The sequence below is a fragment of the Semicossyphus pulcher genome, unplaced genomic scaffold (assembly GCF_022749685.1).
Source record: "Semicossyphus pulcher isolate SPU_LCO1_2020_fin unplaced genomic scaffold, fSemPul1.0.p SCAF_7, whole genome shotgun sequence".
Lineage (NCBI taxonomy): Eukaryota > Metazoa > Chordata > Actinopteri > Labriformes > Labridae > Semicossyphus > Semicossyphus pulcher.
The window spans coordinates 13,124,517-13,141,649 of record NW_027211748.1 but is presented as its reverse complement, the minus strand read 5'-3'; the positions used below and the strand labels follow the sequence as shown (position 1 = coordinate 13,141,649).

At 41.7% G+C, this 17,133-nt stretch overlaps 1 protein-coding gene across 1 annotated transcript in view; it reads right to left on the bottom strand.

Moving 5' to 3' along the window:
• LOC138611554 (tensin-3-like) overlaps positions 1-16,796 on the bottom strand; it is a 32,852-nt gene extending 16,056 nt beyond the window's left edge. Inside the window, exons 1-12 of the mRNA XM_069684728.1 lie at positions 16,485-16,796; positions 9,211-9,378; positions 8,923-8,973; positions 8,653-8,775; positions 7,733-7,797; positions 6,577-6,660; positions 5,352-5,464; positions 4,864-4,924; positions 4,648-4,723; positions 4,438-4,567; positions 4,129-4,194; positions 2,836-2,937 (exon numbers count right to left, since the gene is read on the bottom strand). Coding sequence (XP_069540829.1) covers positions 2,836-2,937; positions 4,129-4,194; positions 4,438-4,567; positions 4,648-4,723; positions 4,864-4,924; positions 5,352-5,464; positions 6,577-6,660; positions 7,733-7,797; positions 8,653-8,775; positions 8,923-8,973; positions 9,211-9,360 — 1,021 coding nt within the window. The 5' untranslated portion in view covers positions 9,361-9,378; positions 16,485-16,796. The remainder of the gene's footprint in view (positions 1-2,835; positions 2,938-4,128; positions 4,195-4,437; positions 4,568-4,647; positions 4,724-4,863; positions 4,925-5,351; positions 5,465-6,576; positions 6,661-7,732; positions 7,798-8,652; positions 8,776-8,922; positions 8,974-9,210; positions 9,379-16,484) is intronic.
• Between the last annotated feature and the right edge of the window lie 337 nt (positions 16,797-17,133).

Genomic DNA, 17,133 nt, shown 5'->3' with positions numbered 1-17,133 from the left:
TGGTTGTTGTGGTTTTGGTCAGTCCCTAAAAAATCCACCAATTACAGTGCAGAGAGCGGCGAAACCAGAGCTGTTCCTCGCATCGCAGGAGGAGGTCTGGATGTGTGCGGCTCTGCAATTACCCAACCTTTCCGCTCCCTCTCAGTCATACAATCCCTCCTCCTGAATGCCTAAACCGTGACTTGTATAAGAGTAATGATGATCATCATCCTCATATTCTTCCGCCCGAGCCTTTATACATGCCTCTGATGTGCAGACGGCACTCTGGGCGGAGTATCTCTGAAATCCTGTGTACAATTTGTACAAGACACAATAATCCATACTAATCATCAACTGGAAACTGTTTATAAGTATTTGTCACACACCCCTAGTGGTAGCTTGCCTCCTCTTAATGAGGAGGAAGATAAAAATAATTTTGTTATTGGTGATCCAAACATTAAAAACTATATTTTAAAAAAATCATTCAAAATTAGCAAAAATTTGTCTCAGGCATTCCAGGTCTAAGCTTTATTAAATTACTATTAATATTATGTTCATCCTGGGCCTTCAGTTTATCTGGGATTTATGCTCAGGCATTTGTCAAAAGAGCAATCTACGTCTATTTTAAAGCTCCTGTGAGGAGTTCTTCGCTGGTTATGAAACAGACTTAAATTAATTCTGATTACTCTATATGACCTACAAATGCAAACCAGACCATCAGCTACAAGATTGATTATTTCTATATAGTTATTTTTAATACCTGAAGCTACTGGTGGGGGGGTAGGTGTCAGCTGAAGCAATTAACTGCACGATGCCTTTGTTTACATTTTCCACGGCAAACATTTAAAGTGAGTGATACATATGACTGTTAGAGAAAGCATTTTTTGTTAAAAAAAAACGCCACTTTAGCATGTACAGGACAAAATCAGCAAAGAGATAAGAAGTGCGGCTTTGTCCACAGGGGGCGCCAAAATCAACACAAGCGGAAAGTTCCTCACAGGAGCAATCGTAAGTTATCTTCAGGTCTTTTTAACTTTATCATTTCATTTTGATGAGGACCATCATTTTTTGTTTCTTATTATCCATAATTCAAATGAGTGATTAGCAAACAGCTTTCATACAAACAAAATTGTACATGAAAAGCAGTTCCTTTGAAAACTATTAGCATGATATAAAGATAATCAAGTATAAGGAATTCCTTCCTTTTGGACAAAGCTGTTGCTATTGATTATTTTTTTTATCATTTCAGGCCCACAAATGAAATTTGATTAACTTGCATTGTATTTGAAGGACAGTGGAAATCTGAGCATACAACTATCTGTATGAGTATATACTGCTAGACATTAGCAGAAAATAGATATATTTGTCTTTTAGGTCATCTGGCCCTTGAAGATAGAAAGAGGCTACACAGGCATGACCTGAATATTTGACACAAAGTATTCAGCATTAAATATCAGCTATTCATGTCTGCAGTCAGCTGTTAGCTGAACCTCACAAAGACAGCTACCCACTTTGACTGTAGACTTTCGTAAACAACAGTTCTGGAAAAACAATCTTTTAAAAATGAACTCCTAATTAACACGTGGAGATAAACACACACTCTCCCTGGTGATTGAAGAAAGCCCATTGAAGTAAATGAGGTTTTCTTTTCACAACTTTAGCACTACAGTGCCAAACGCTTCTCAGACTTCCTCCTCCCGAGCAGCCTCTGACTGACAGCCTCTCTGCAGGCAGACCGGGCCAGCCGGAGGACTGGTGGTAAGTAGATGTAGAATTCCAACAAAGCTCGGAGTCTTCCTGCTCAGATGTAGTGTTTACATGAGAAGACAAGGCTGTAAATATCCCACATGAATGCTCTGGAATAAAAGGCAAGAGGAAAAATTGCTCCTTTTGTTATTGCCTTTGCTTTTCTTTGATGTATTCTTAAATTTGAGTGTTTTTCCCTTTAATTGCATTCCCAGGGGTGTGCATAAAAGTCCTATATGGACGTGTTGGGGTATTTTAATTGAAAATAAAAAAAGAAGCTCATTTTCAACAAGCTGAAGTTTGCTTATAAAAACACTGAATGAATACTGGGAAAGGGTGGATCTGTGTTTTAATGCTACCACCACGTCGCTCTATTCTGGGAGGTTGTTGTGAATTCTGTGGTTGAGTGGAGAGCAACGACCGCAGCTAGGACGGGACGCCCCGACAGGGTGGCTCTGAGTGTGAGACTGCGTGTGTGTTTGTGCAGGCGAGAGTGAGTATGTGTAAATGTGTGTGTGTGGGATGGTTAAAGCATGCCTTTTCATTTGATGAAACAACAAAATAGAAATCTCTTGAGAACAAACTGCTCTTCCTCTGAACCCCAGCATTCCCCTGCACACAACAACTCTCCTCCCTCGCCTCCACACAGAACAACATGGTTTGTCATTCCCAGCATACTGCAGCCTTCAAGTAAAATTTCAGCTTTCATTTCCTTTCCTCACCAAAATAGAAGTCTTGTTTCCCCAGGGCCTGCGCGCCTGGATTTAATGTCCCTCTCATGAGTAATAACTCCCGTTAGCAACGGATGAAACATAAAACAAGCTAGTGGTGACTGTGCGTGCATGTTAATGCAATCACACAGCAGTCCCTCAATAACATGGAGCACAGGACCTGTCACGCTGTGTTAAATCCCTGAGAGAAGAAGAGTGTGTGTTTAGGAACAGTGAAAGAAAGCCTAAATACTACCTTATGCATACTTCTTCCATTCATTAAAGAGCCAATGTTATTCTCCCTGAGATACAGTAGATGTGATTCATTCGGCAAACCTTTCCAAAGTTCTAACAAAGATTTGTGAGTCATGTGGTGACTGATGCAGAGGAGTAGCAGTACCTTCACCATCACAGATGTTCTGGTAGGAGTCCCAGCGGATTAGAGGATCTGCTGTGTTGTAGTCCACAATAACATCCGCTCCATTCTGCCACCTGTCAGCACCTAGAACCAAAAATAACATTAGTGTACAAACTGTATGTAGGGGTTTTTTTCCTCTTCATCACAGGGAGTAGAACTTAATACATTATGTTATTGTTACGTCTATGGCTCGAGGGAGGAGAAAGAAGGATGGGACTGAGAGGAATTTAGTTTGAATAGTTGAGGTTGGGAAATAATTTGATATCTCCAGCTTTCAGTGCAATTGTATCTCTACGATATGAGCATTTGTGTTCACCTACCAGGCTACAGGAGATATCTGTTATCCAATCAAACTACTCAAACTTAATAACAACCACTAACAAATAAAATGTTATAATGTCCTTCATACATTCTTTAGGTGGAAAACAATTAAAAGGAATAGCAAACTTTGGAAGACATGCTTTTTTCTCACTGTTAGCTCAGCCGAGCACAGAGACAGGAAGCAGAGCAGCTAGCTGCATTACGTTAGTTACATCCAAAGGTAAAAAAGAATTAGCTTTCTTTACGTTTTGGTTTCTGTACGGAGTAAACAAGCCAGATATGTAGGTAGACAAAGTTCTTTTTACTTTGTACAGCTCTAAGCTAGACCTTTACAGCTTTTTAGTTACAGCTAAGTTCAGCTAACTGTTAGGTTAAGCTAACTAAGCTAGCTGTGTCTTGGCTGTAGCTTCATATTTACAACACAGTTGTGAGTGATAAACCTTGTCCTCTGAATCTCAGCAAGAAAGTAATTAAGCTTATTTTCCTACTATCCCTTTAAAAATAATTAGATCATATCCTGGGATAATCCAAGAAATAAAGTCCAAACTAGTTTTATTTATGGTTTTACTTTTACCTGCTGTTGACTGAAATCATACATGCAATATCATATTTTTCACATGCCCAAATTAACCCTAGACAAAATATTGTAAATGAAAAGTGGCATATGATTTGTGTTTAATAAATACTCAATCAAATATTAACAACACACAATGCATCTGACAAACATGTGCACACACACACCATAGTTTCCCTCCTGTGGGGTTCTGGGGCAGCACATGCTGTGCTTCTTTACCTCTCTGTCAGCACACACTTCACACTACATTTCCCCTCTGCAGCATTCCACATCCCCGCTCACCGGGGGGCAGAGGGGGAGGAACAGAGACCAGAAAACCAGAGACAGCTCCACGTCTGCCTTTTTCAACTTAAAAAAAAACTGAAGGGTTAGGAGTTTACCTGGGATCTTCTCTGGTCCCTCGGAGAACACCAGCTCCACTTTTCCATAATCTGGAAATCTGGGATCTGGAATGTAAGCAAGCAGAAATCCAATTAGTGTGGCCATTCATAAAAGAAAAAAGATGAATGGTGTTTGAATGATGAATGAATGGTTTTCTCTCTGTACACGTTACATGTTTTGGAAAACAAGATTATTGGTCTCAAAGTGCCAAGTCTAAATTAAGTGCAGACTGGGCCCTGCAGATGCTGCGTGGAGCAGAGGAGCGAACTAACTTTGGCACGTTGAGACCTGTTGTCAGAGTTTTTCACCTTTGTTGGCAGTCTCCATGTCCTCTTTTTCAAACATCAGGTTGTAGCCCTGCACTGCTCCCGTGTGGAACTGCAGCCGGAAAATGACTTCACGCTCTGAGGTTATGTCACTCTTGTGATAGCATTTAATCTACAAAAGAAAATACAAAAAATGTTGTGAGAGCTGATAACTTAGGAAGTCTGCAAAAGCATCTTCTTGTTTTTTCTTACCATGATGTCTCCTTTCAGAAGCTGGGCAGGCTCAAGGTTGATGCACACTCGGTCTCTGTGGCTTGGACCAATATGACTAAAAGAAAAACAACATAGAAGTCAGTAAAAGTAAGCAAGAGATTGGACGCAATCACAGATATTTACAAAAAGCAGTTATTAAGAATTAAAATCAGAAAATAATGTTAAATGGCTTTACCACATGTGTAAGTTACTTACTAGATTCCAGAAGAATACACTGCTTGCATCCCCTGGTAGACCTTGATGTATGGACGACATACTGTGAAAGAAATAATAAGTTAGCAAACAAAGTTCTTTGATAACATGTTATCCTATTAAGATATTCAGAGTGTCTTGCTTTTCTCACACGGGATAACCTGTTGTTGTGAGAAAGAGACTTTAGCTCCATGATGTCACGAAGACCTCTGTTGTTTCAGTGAAATTAGCTATTTACATGCAAACACGGGTGTAACTTCCCATGGATCTACTGGGAACCCTCTGTTTATGTAAGGGCCTGAATCTGTCTGAGCATGTATGTGTGATGGAAAAAGAGAGAGATATAAAGCACTGATAAGTCTCCATGCTGTTTACTGCTCCGGCTCTGATGTGGTTGTGTCTGGATTCTTTTATGCTGCTATGGTTGCAGCAACTGCACTTTTATTTGCAGTTGCAGCTGTGTGCGTAGTGGTAAACAATATGAGTTTAACCTCCAGTGGCGTCAAAGTTCGGTATCCCGTGAAGGATGATGCAGTGCAGGAACAAGGGTGAGGCGTTGATCTTCATGGATCCACTTAGGAGACTGTTGAGGATCCAAACATACCTGAAACAAAAGCACAGGACCGTGTTAAGTAAGTATTCCCACAAATTAAAACCAATAATTTTATACTTTTCAAGGGTGAAAAGTTCTAGAAATCTGCTTTTGTCGAAGGGCTACTCCAAAGTGTTATACTTTCATAAAGTTTGGGAACACAAGCGAGACAGATGAAACAAAAAAGATCAATATCGATGGGGTACAGGGCCCAACACTTAATCCTACACTTCCCATGATGCAACTTGATGACATATTTTTATTAGACCCCCTCTGCCTGAGAAGTCAAATCCTTGTAATCCAAAGTTTGTAACGCAGGCCTTTTATAAAAACATGCAATCTCAAGGCCCAAACTTAGAAAACTCTGCTGACATCACTGTGACATCATCAAGGTCATGTATTTCAGAGTCAGCATCAGTTCAGTATTTTGGAAAACATCTTTATTTGCTCATTTGAGGTTAGCAAAAAGATCAATAGCACTCTCATGTCTTAACGTTGGATTTGAAGCTAGATTTGTTAGCTTAGCTTAGCACAAGAACTGGAAAGCATAAGGATACAGCTAGCCTGGCCAGGGAGACAAAATCTTTCTTCAAGGACTTTTTAAGGTAATTTACCCCTCATATGCCGTGTGTTTAATCTATACAAGAGCAGATGTGTATAAAACAAAAATTGGGGCTTTGTGACGGAAACTTTCCCTGCTGGATATTAAACACAGACCAGGTAAGGTCAGGATAAATCCAGAGTTGCAGTCCATTAGGGAAACAGACTTTCTGTCCATGTTACAATTGCGAAACATATAAAATCTGAGACAAGACAGCTTTCAGAAACAAAAAAAAACTAATTTAGAAAGTTCTTCTTAAGAGCCATCCGTGTAAGCGATGATGATTCACACTGACACACATGGTTAGGATTACACCAGGTCACCATGGGGCCCCATTCTCATTACAAACATCAACAATGAAGGGCTTTCCAGTGGAAAAAAACAGGATATGCAAATTGTCGTATTGAATCAGGTGGCTGTCTGGGAACACGAATGTGTGTGTGGATGTTGGTCAACAAAGCACCAGTCAAACAGCACATGGGCAGACGCGTGCCGCTAGACAGAAGGGCGTGCTGAAGTTTACCGTTTCTGTGAAGGTGTCATCAGCGCTGAGACCTTATCATCATAGTATTTCCTCATGGCGAAGCGGTCCAACGCCTGATCAGCACTTTGAGGGAGACAGAGAGACACATTAAATGCTTTAGGTAATTATGACTCAGGAGAAGGATTTTTCACTCCGCTGCTCCATAATTGACTGGTGTTAACCCTAAGTTGAATTAGGACAACACACACACACACACACACACACACACACACACACACACATGCATGATGGACAAGAGTGAAAGTAAGCGGAGGGACAGGGGATTCCAGCAGAGAGGAAGAGAATGCCAGCCTTAAGTAAACAGGGAGGGGGAGAGGAGGACAGAGAGAGGCCGGAGTGTGTGCACAGCTCTGCTATTCAGACAGATCTAAAACCAACAGGCGCTGGAGCCTTTTCACCACAGCTCTGTTTCTCTCTCGTCGAACCCTCTCCCTCTCCTCCCCCCCCCTGAATCTAGTCCATTGTAAATCTGCCTTCATTGTTTTCCTATCTCTTCCTTTCCTATCTGTCTTTTTACATTCGCCTTACCGACCCGGTCGTCCTCCCGGTGATACAAACACTAAGAGAAAAAGAGGTTTGCTAAACTGAAGGCTGATGTGTGCTCATGCAAGAAGAAAAGGATCTACAAATTGGCATAACACCAGGCCGTCTCTCCTCATGTTTGCTGCGTTTCTTTACTTAAGGGCTCACTAAAGCACAGGCCTCACTCAAATTAAATGGCCGGCTATCATTACCAAATTGGAATCTGTTTTCGTCATGATGAATAGATTTTGTGAAACTGACACTGTGGCCAGAAGCGATTACAGTAACTAACTTGTTTCCAAGTTGATTCATGCAATTCAATACAGGATGATTCATGGCTTAAACTGTGTGGTTTTCCTTTGAATGTGGAAGAGTTGGCCTGTCTTTGACTCACACTCTGAATCACCTTGACCCTGAATTAAAGGGGGAAAATAACTCGGCCGTGGTTAGGGGGGGTGACATAGCTTGTGGTAGACGGAATGAGACGTCATGGATTTTTGTGGGTTGTTGTTGATATCAATCGCTGCTAACAGTGAGTTATGACAGACTTAAGAGCAAGCAAAGGCATTTAAAGTCACATAGCATGAATAATGCCGCATGTAGTGGTGGTTACCTGGCTGAGACATCGGTGAAATGCACAAAGGATGAAATGACGACGCCAATGCGGCCCTTGCCGCCCTAAAAAAAAACAGAGAAGAGGGGATATGATTCACTACACATGCAGCAACCACAGTTACAAAAGGCCCCAAACACTCAATTCATTTCCAACTTTGAGTGATGGGATCCTACATTAACACACCAGTTTCTGCCAGTTAGAACAGTATTGAATATTTCGCCTACCAAATCTGAAGTATGCATTGCAATCAGCATGTAACAAGTAAAAATAATGTAGTATAGTATAAATACTAAAAAAGTGGTGTCACATAATTCCTATACACCAATCAGGCTTTAGCTTCAGCTACTTTCAAATCAAAATATGATGATGTTGGTGGGTTTGTACCATCAGTGTCAATCAAACCAAAAAAGTCCTTATATAGCACACTATAATTTACGATATCTTTTTTACTTTGATTGACATTTATTAAGTCATAAATATCAAATATTAAGTACAAATACATGAGATGATTAAGAAGCCATGTTTTTAGGGGTTTTAACATAAAGGGCTTCAGAAATGTTGGCGACCACTCAAAGCTGCTTTTACACTACATATCACATTCACCCATTCACACACACATTCACACACTGATGGCAGAGGCTGCTACGTAAAGTGCCCAACTGTCAGCCAGTCATCACATTCACACACCGTTGGCTCTGCCACCGGGAGCAATCTGGGGTTCAGCGTCTTGCCCAAGGACACTTTGACATGTAGACTGAGGGAGCTGGGGATTGAACCACCAACCTTCCGATTGAAAGAAGAATGTCTCTACCACTGAGCCACAGCCGCCCCGAAAGTAGTTAAGTCTGGGCGTAAATGCTAAATAATTCATGTAAATCAGAAATACAGCTGCTACAACACACAGTATAGATGCTCACCCTGCAGTGTATGACCGCCACATGAAGAGGGTCAACATTGAGCCAGCTCTCCATGGCCTTACAGATGGTGCAGATCTTATCCAGAGGTGGAGCGTGCATGTCCGGCCAGCCTGTGTCCAGCGTCTAAAAGAAACATCACGGACACGGTAGCTTTAAAATACAACTCCTGTATCTGTAGCTGGCTAGACACAGCTGATCAGAGAGGATGGATAAGGATCTATTTTGTGTGTGTCTTTTCCGAAGAGATGAGACAGTGTCGTGTAAACTTACCTTGGGGTTCATTTTGGAGAGATCATGTCTTTTCTCTGACAGGTTGATAATCTGAGGAGAAGACGCAACAAAATCCAAGAGTAAAAATGTATTTTTTGAGATGCATTCTGCTTTAACACTCTTTTTTCTATGTTTGAAACATGAACCATTCACCCCGAGATCAATACTCTCGTGTCAATATCCCCTGTAAGCCCATCAGCCCTGACATCAATACTGTTTGCGCTTTGACACTTGACTTCAGCTCATTTCAAGGTGAAGACAGCGCGCAGCACAGGCACAAGCACTGACCAGGTAATTATCCGCATGCTTGGACTTGAGCATCCGCGTGACATCCTTCAGGTTGTGAGAGTAGATCTCCTCCGAGCACCCCCGGGGGAAGGACACAGCGATGATACGCTCTGTGATGTACGTCAGGTCCAGCTCGTATCCCTCCTCCATCTTGAATCTTGGGACTTCCTGTTAGAAATAAAACAGCAGAGACACAATCAGAGGCCTTTCAGTTTACCTCACACCATCCCCGCTTTGCTTTAGTCAATATTTGACGTTCAAAGTCCTCAGTTGGAGTCATTGTGACCAAGTTTCCCGTAGATATCTTTAGAGTGTGACCTCAATTGCAGACTGTGGGACAGAGGGCGACTTGTTTGCTCAGAAACGGTCAACAGTGTGTGTCACAAATACTGTACCGCCACTTATCTCTACAAAAAGAGATACAGAGCAGCAGTTTCAGAAGATTGAACACCAACAATCTGGTAGTCAGTCCGTCAGAGCAACAATGACAAAGACAAAGAAAAACTTTCAAAGAACTCCGGTCGAAACCAGTTGCTGTAAATCCCTGAGTGATGGCGTGTCGCTGTGACCTCATGGCAGTGCACTTCCTGCAGCGGTGGTCTGGAGAGAGCCGGTCGCACCACATCCACAGACACATCCCTCAATCTCTTATCTAGTCATCTCTGTGTGCTCTGTGCTGGTGTCCAGCCGGGAATAGCAAAGTGGGGCATGTTATCGCCTTTGCTGACACCAAGAGTGGATACATCAATAAATCAACTGGCAACTAATCGTTTTTTTATCAAGTGAACATGAACATTTGATGTTTACAGCTTAGCGACTGTGACGATTTGTTGCCTCTCTTTTCAGAAGAATACAGTCAGGTTTTTGAAGTATGGTCGGAAAAAACAAGCAATCAAACATTATCATCTTAGGAAATTAACTATTATGTAATATAACTAACTTTATAATTCAATCAATTACAATTATGCAAAGTCTACACAGTAGATGCTGGATACGATACCCCAATAGAATTTGGATATCTTAAAGCTCCTGTGAGGAGTTTTTTGCTTGTTATGAAACGGACTGAAAATATTATTGATTCCTCTATATTAGCTACAAATGCAAACCAGACCATCGGCGGCAATTCGATTCTATCTTCATAGTTACTTTCAGTGCCTGTAACCACAGCTGGGGTGTAGGTGTCACATGAGGCGATTAACTTTGCGCTGCCAATTCAGCCTATTTTCAATATTTTCCACGGCAAAGATTCACAGTGAGTGACACGCTTGAATGTTTAAAAAAAGCAGGAGATTTTTTGTTAAAAAGCACTTCGTATACACGAACAGGACAAGATCAGCAAAGAGATAAGAGGTACCACTTTGTCCACATGGTCGCCAAAATCAACAAACTCAGAATGTTCCTCACAGCAGCTTTAACATGCTTTCGATGATTAACTCCAAAATAAATGTTACTGAACTCTCGTACAACTCTTTAAAAAATGTTTTATTATTATTATTATTTTGGCTTTTGCCTTTATTTATAGGACAGCTGAAGAGAGACAGGAAATGTTGGGAGGAGAGAGTGGGGGATGACATGAAGCGAAATCATCAGCAGACCAGGAGTTGAACCTGCGATCAGTGCGTCGAGAACTGTAGCCTCTGTATACGGTGCACCTGAGCTAAGACATGCGCCCCATACAACTCTTTTTTGTCTTTTGTTTAACCGCAATAGTTGTCACATGTTGGATTGGTTTACATGACTATTATAGAAAAATTGTTCTTAAATATTCTTTATGTTAGACTTTGAAGGCCTGTCTCCATCTTGATAAAAGTGGTCATGCTAAAAAAAACTTCTGTTTTTCTATGGCTGTGCAACTAATGATTTTCTACCTTATGGAATAATCTGTAAGGTAGAGTTGATAATTGTTTGAAAACATTGTTTTTATTGTCTCGCCAAAAGTTTAAAAAACATGAGCTGCAAACTGAAAATGTGGCTTTTATTTTCACTGATTTATTTATACCATAAAGTATTTATCAAAATAGTTGTAAAGTAACTACAGCCCACATTTTGGCAGAGCCAGAATTACACTGTATGTCAATTAATTAAACTAAATTAAAGACTATATAACATGTGTAGCATTTGTAAATGATAACTGATCAATAGAGTCTGATTAATGTTTTAGATTTCCCAAAAACCCAAGCACACACAGCCACAAACAGAAACACATTCCTAAGGCCGCCGAAGATATCATCATCCGTCTTCAATCACTCCAATTGTTTGTTGTGATTAAAAACGATCCACACTCAAGAATGTGTCCATCAATTAAGTTTGCAATGACTGCAGGCTACAGCCCAACACTTTGAAGGGGGCCAGAGAGAAGCCATAAACCAGGGACAGTGTGGCCACAGCTTAAACCAGCCCTCGGAGCGGAATGAAAGAGGCCATGTGTATGAAGAGGTCATCACTCCGGGGAAACCGGGCTGGCTGTTGAGTGACTGTGTGTGTGTTGGTGGAGGTGGTGGGAGCCAGGGGAGAGGGGTCCTCTGGGATTGTTGTGACTAATGGCGGGGTTAGTCTATTTCCCCTGAGACTCTGAGGAAAAACTGTTGACTAATGGGAAATTAATGAACAGGTCCCCAGTACTTAGGCTCTGTGTATCTCCAGGGCAGGGGCATGGGAAGGAGGCTTAGCAATGTTTTGGAAGTGTCAAAGTACTGTGCTAACTAGAGATGTGAGAGTATCTAACCTACACTTAACCTCCATGTGACCCCAGAGTGTTTATCTAAATTGATTTGGATCTATAATTTAGAGGAAAATAAACTTTAAAGTCGTTTTTTTAAGTTTGAAATTTTGGAAAATCCACTTTGTTGCTTTCCTTCTCAAACACCTAAGATTGAAGCTAACGCTACTTAGCTTAAATTTTGCACGTTGTGGGTTAGCTTACTTAGATATAAAAACTAGAAAAGGGGAAACAGTAAGTCTGGCTCTGTCTGTAGGTAACATTATCTGCCTTCAAGCACATCTAAAGCTGATTAATTAACAAATTATATGATATATATTTAACACATAAAAAAATAAAGGGGAAAACAATACGTTGTGGTTTAATAGGGGGGGATATGGGCTGGAGTTAGCCTACTTATTTACGCCAAAAAATGTTGACCCTGTAAAACCTGACCTGCTGTCATGCTAGTAGGCTAATTTTGTTACATTTATACACAATCAAGCTAGCAGTGTCCCCCTGTTTCCAGTCTTTCAACTAAGCTAAGCTAACCAGCAGTTGGCTTTAGCTTCAATATTTTACAAAGAGACAAGAGAATGATATTATGTCTTCAAATTTAACTCCCAGCAACAATGTTTATTTCTCAAAATGTTTCTCAAAAACTATGAAACGACTAATAAAATAACTTATTACAATGCTAACTAAAGAAAGAGAAACAAAGGTACCAACCAATTCAAATAAACCTGTAAAGATGCACAAAGGTAGCTCATGTTTTGTATAAAAAAATAAGTCATGTAACTTTTAAATACCCACTTTTGACCTAATTAATTTTAAATGGCTCATTCATGCACAACGCTGCAGCAACAACATCCTTTCCTCCCAGACCTCTCACTTCTCCCACTCATCATTCAAGCTAACATGAGCGACTTGCCCCAGCACGCACTAAAGATAATTGGTCTTTAATTTGCACTGACTGCTTTTGTTCCTGGTTTGAGGCGCAGCATTAGCTCACAAAGGCAGAATAAGCAGTGCCAAGGAACTCAAATCCCAAGCCCACCCATGGCACTGTGAGAGCAAGGCTGGTAGACGGAGAGGGGTAGGCAGGGAGATTGGAGAAAATGGGTTGCCAGGTCTCCTGTGAACAAGCTGCAACAGGTTTATTAAGGTCAGGATGTTGGGGGATTAGGGTGTGTCTGGCTCCCCCAGCTCCAACCCCTGCAGGTAAGAGCTTGACTGGGCTGCGTGGGTGCTGTCAGCCACGTTCACACTTGCATGACCATCACTTGGGACCAGCTCCAAATGCCTTTTGTTCAATTATCCAGAACAATTCTGAAAATAAATAAATCAAACATTCCTTTTAGGAATCAAGAAAATGTAGGGAGGCTGGGTTGAAGGCTGCTTCTATTTCAGGAGCCACACCCTTCACCTGGCCTACACTGTACGCAATCTTCCATTTTGTACGAGCAGGTAAACCACAAGATGAAGGAAGACGGCATCGAGTATCAGGACATAAAATATGAAGAGATCCGTCTCAAAATCGAGACATCAGTAAGTGAGACCCTAAGGGTTAAATCACGGCCTAATCATGTGAGAAAGTGACCTCATACTTGTTTTCATTTGTGAGTCTGTTGTGGTGACAAAAGTTGGCAAAACTTTGCATGCTTGTCTGTCGCAAATAATAAGACTCAGCCGAGCCCGGGGTTGAGCTGGAGCGACCGAATCCATTTTCGGAAGAGTTTGTTTGTGTGTGATTAGGCTGGTTGCTACATGTCTTCAGGCTCACCGGCTGTTTTTTCCATTAGTGATTTCAGTGTGGCGTCATCGTGCAGATTACTTTTACATATTTGTACAAACCAGTGGAAGATGCAATCCAGAATATACAGTGTTGATCTAATGAGGGAAGGACTTTACCATGTTATTAAAAAGTCTCGCCATCTGATTCCACATTATGAGGCCAATAAGCATTCATTCCTGCAACCCCAAAATTAGTCAAGTTTCGCCTTATTAGGGAACTTTAGTAAGAGATGCAAACTATTTTAATCAATTAAAGCAATTGAAAATATTTCACTTGCACACATATGAAAGCCATCAAGCCCCCCCCCCAATCCACGCTCCATCCACGGTCCAATATCAAACTAAATTGCTTCTGTTGGCTCCAGCTTCGAGTTTATGATTGACGTGTTGTGGCAACAGCCTCCGCTTTGAGACAACTTTTTATAGGTCCATTAAACTGGAATTATGTGGGCGAAATAAAAAATGGGCACACTGATATTCATCACCAGTAGGATTTAGAAAAAAAAAAGTACTTTTCCAGAACGCGCCAAACCCCTGTTACACCTCAACTCAAAGTTTATCTGGTACAGACTGCCGTGCTGGAATTCAAAGTGGGGCGATAAAGCTCATCCAACCCAGCATGAGGGGACTGGCAGTGTTATGGAAAAAGCAGCTACACATACAGCTCACTGCTGTCTCTTTGTGGGACTTTTGGCAGATTAATGATCTCCTGAGCTGTTTGTCTGGAGTAACACCTAAAGTGCCATAAATGCTTCAGGAAGTCTGGCTGCCTGTGGGGGAATGCTGGACTGAAATGTTGTTGTTTTTTTTTCACATTTTTACTCCATTTAGCTGCCGCTCCTGGCTTTTATTCTTTCTTTTTTTCTGTCAAAGAAAAGACCCATTCATACCTGTTTACCACTCCAACAGATCACAAGAGCTACACAACCAGAACAAATATGTCTGCCTTTTCCCCCCTCTTGGTATTTAGCATTCACATATAATAGCCCCCTAATAACTTTGATACCATCAGCGTCACTGTTCCAAACCACCTTTTTATTCCTACTTGGCACGAGCACACGCCTCATACTGCGGGATAACATGTCCACAGTGACATAACAGGCTGATTGAAGGGCCCAGAGAGGGACAAGGCCACAGTTTGTTCTGGCCTTTTCCTGTCAGGGGCTCTATATGTTTGCGCTGTGGCTTTGACACCCATTCACTGCCGAAGAATTGAAATAAACAAAACCATGAGAACTATTGAAAAAAAAAAAGAAAAAGCCACAGGAAGGGGGACGCTGTGTATTTTAAGCAGGTTTATTTAGTAACCCTGGAACTCTAACGTGTATTTGTCTGACTTTTTCATGAGATATTTTGAAGGGGATAAAAATGACAGCCCTGAGCTCGGAGCAAATCTGCGCACCCTTAAGGCTCCTAAAGTACTCCCTAATTACCGTTTTCTATCCCGAGGTCATAGTGGAATGCGTTCCAAAATGGATTACGTTCCCACTCTCGCTCTCTTTTTTCTTTCCCCTCTTTCTTGCCATTCTTTCCCCTTTATTGCTTTCAATCTCCGTCCCTCTCCTTCGCTCTTTTTAATGGCTTACACATGTCAGCCAAGTGGCCGTGGCACTGCTGTGACAAAGTAAAAAAAAATGCCCCTCTGTCCCATGCTGTTAGATCACAGTGTTCTGCTTACAGTACACAACCCCAACCCACCTGTCCAAACCGCACAATCAGGATCTCCATTCGTCTGCTGTTATTGTTGCCTGTTACCAGTGAGGAAAATATGACACTTTGGGTTCCTGACGCACATTTTTTTCGCCTTTAGAGGCAGATATTCTTCATAAGACTCTGACCCCGGAATAGAACCATAAACAAAAGCTGTAATTGCCAGTTCAAAGATGTTTTTTCCTTTCTTGCTGGGTCTGTAATTAAAACTAATCTTGAAAGAGTTAGTCTGCGAAATGTTAAAAGCAACCTGCAATGTTTATGTTGCTTGAGAGGAAGGTGTGTGTCTCTTTTCCAAGCAGGGAAAGGGACAGACTGATATCCAGGTAAAGAAGTGCTTTGATGTAAAGACATGTCATCAACAATGGCTGCCTGAGAAACATATAGCCCTAAGGCCTAAAATACCAAGCAGCAGCTGTAGCTCAAAGAAAAAGAGTTCAACTCTCTCATTCTGATTGTCTCCATCATTTATCCACCAACAGAGGAGTCCAAAGAGTCAACAAAGAACAAAAAAAAGTCTTGTTTCTTTTGGAGCTCTAAAGACTACAGGGAAGTCCACAAGAATGGACCCATATGTTTCACATTATAGAGGTCTCCAGTACACCATGCCCACAACAGCAAGGAACCCCAAATTATAGCCACTGCAAAGGACAATTCATTGAGGAAGACATTTTACAGCTCAAAAGGCTCTAGCTAAGCTTTAGGGAGTCAGTTGAAAGGCAGTAAATGATACTCTTTCACATTAAAAAGGGGAAAAAAATCTGAGGATCAGTGCTTAGTCAGTTTGAATGACTTCCTTCTCTGTCTTCTTTGCTGGAGCACAAACACACACAGACACACACGTACACCGAGAGCCAAAGTAAATACAGACAGCAGTGGCCTGTTTTGCACTTTGAATAAATGAGCAAACTCAATGAAATGTGACTGAGCAAAGGGCTAAAGAGGGGGGGAAAGGCTGAAAGATCCTGCAGTGTGTTGAGGTCTAATCCTGCTTTTAAGTAGTGACCAGCCCCACTTTAAAATCCTCCCTGCTAATGATTGACCATGGAAAAGTTCAGACACCGTGCCTTACCTTTTTGAGTACTTTTAGTCTTCTTTTTTAATTCCTGTGTGTTTCCCTTTGTCAGTCAGAGCTGCTGAAAGAGAAGGAGTCCTGATCAAAGAGCCCTCAGCCCGTCATACAGGCTTAATGCAGACTGAGAGGCTCATTTTCCTCTGCTGGAATCTGCTCTCAGGTTGGTCACAGCCGCTTCTTGGAGCTCGGTTTGTCCCTTTGCCCTTTTTCTTTGGCTCTGGGTGATAAAAATGGAAGCTATTACTCGGTTCCTGAACTTTCTGCTTCTGCTGCCTGCTGTAGCTGCTCAGCCCCCCAGCTCGGTACACTTCCTCCAGTCCAGGCTGCCGCTGCAGCCGCCACAAGTCCTGGCATGGGATAGTCCTCCCACTGCGCCGCTAGGGCTGTCTCCCTTGTTCCCTCCCCCTTTCACGCTACCTCCCCTCTCTCTGGCCTCCTCCTCCCTCTGCCTCTCTCCATTTGTTCTCACCCTCAATCCTCACACGCAGACAGAGACTTCCTTCAGCCTCCCCCCAGTGGACCACCCCAAGAAAGCTCTTAACATCGCAAAGGTAGCAATAGTCGTGATAAAATTAGCTTTGTTTTTTGAATAAAGGAAATAATAAGATATTTAAGCACCATAATGTGTCAGCTAAGTGTTATTCAA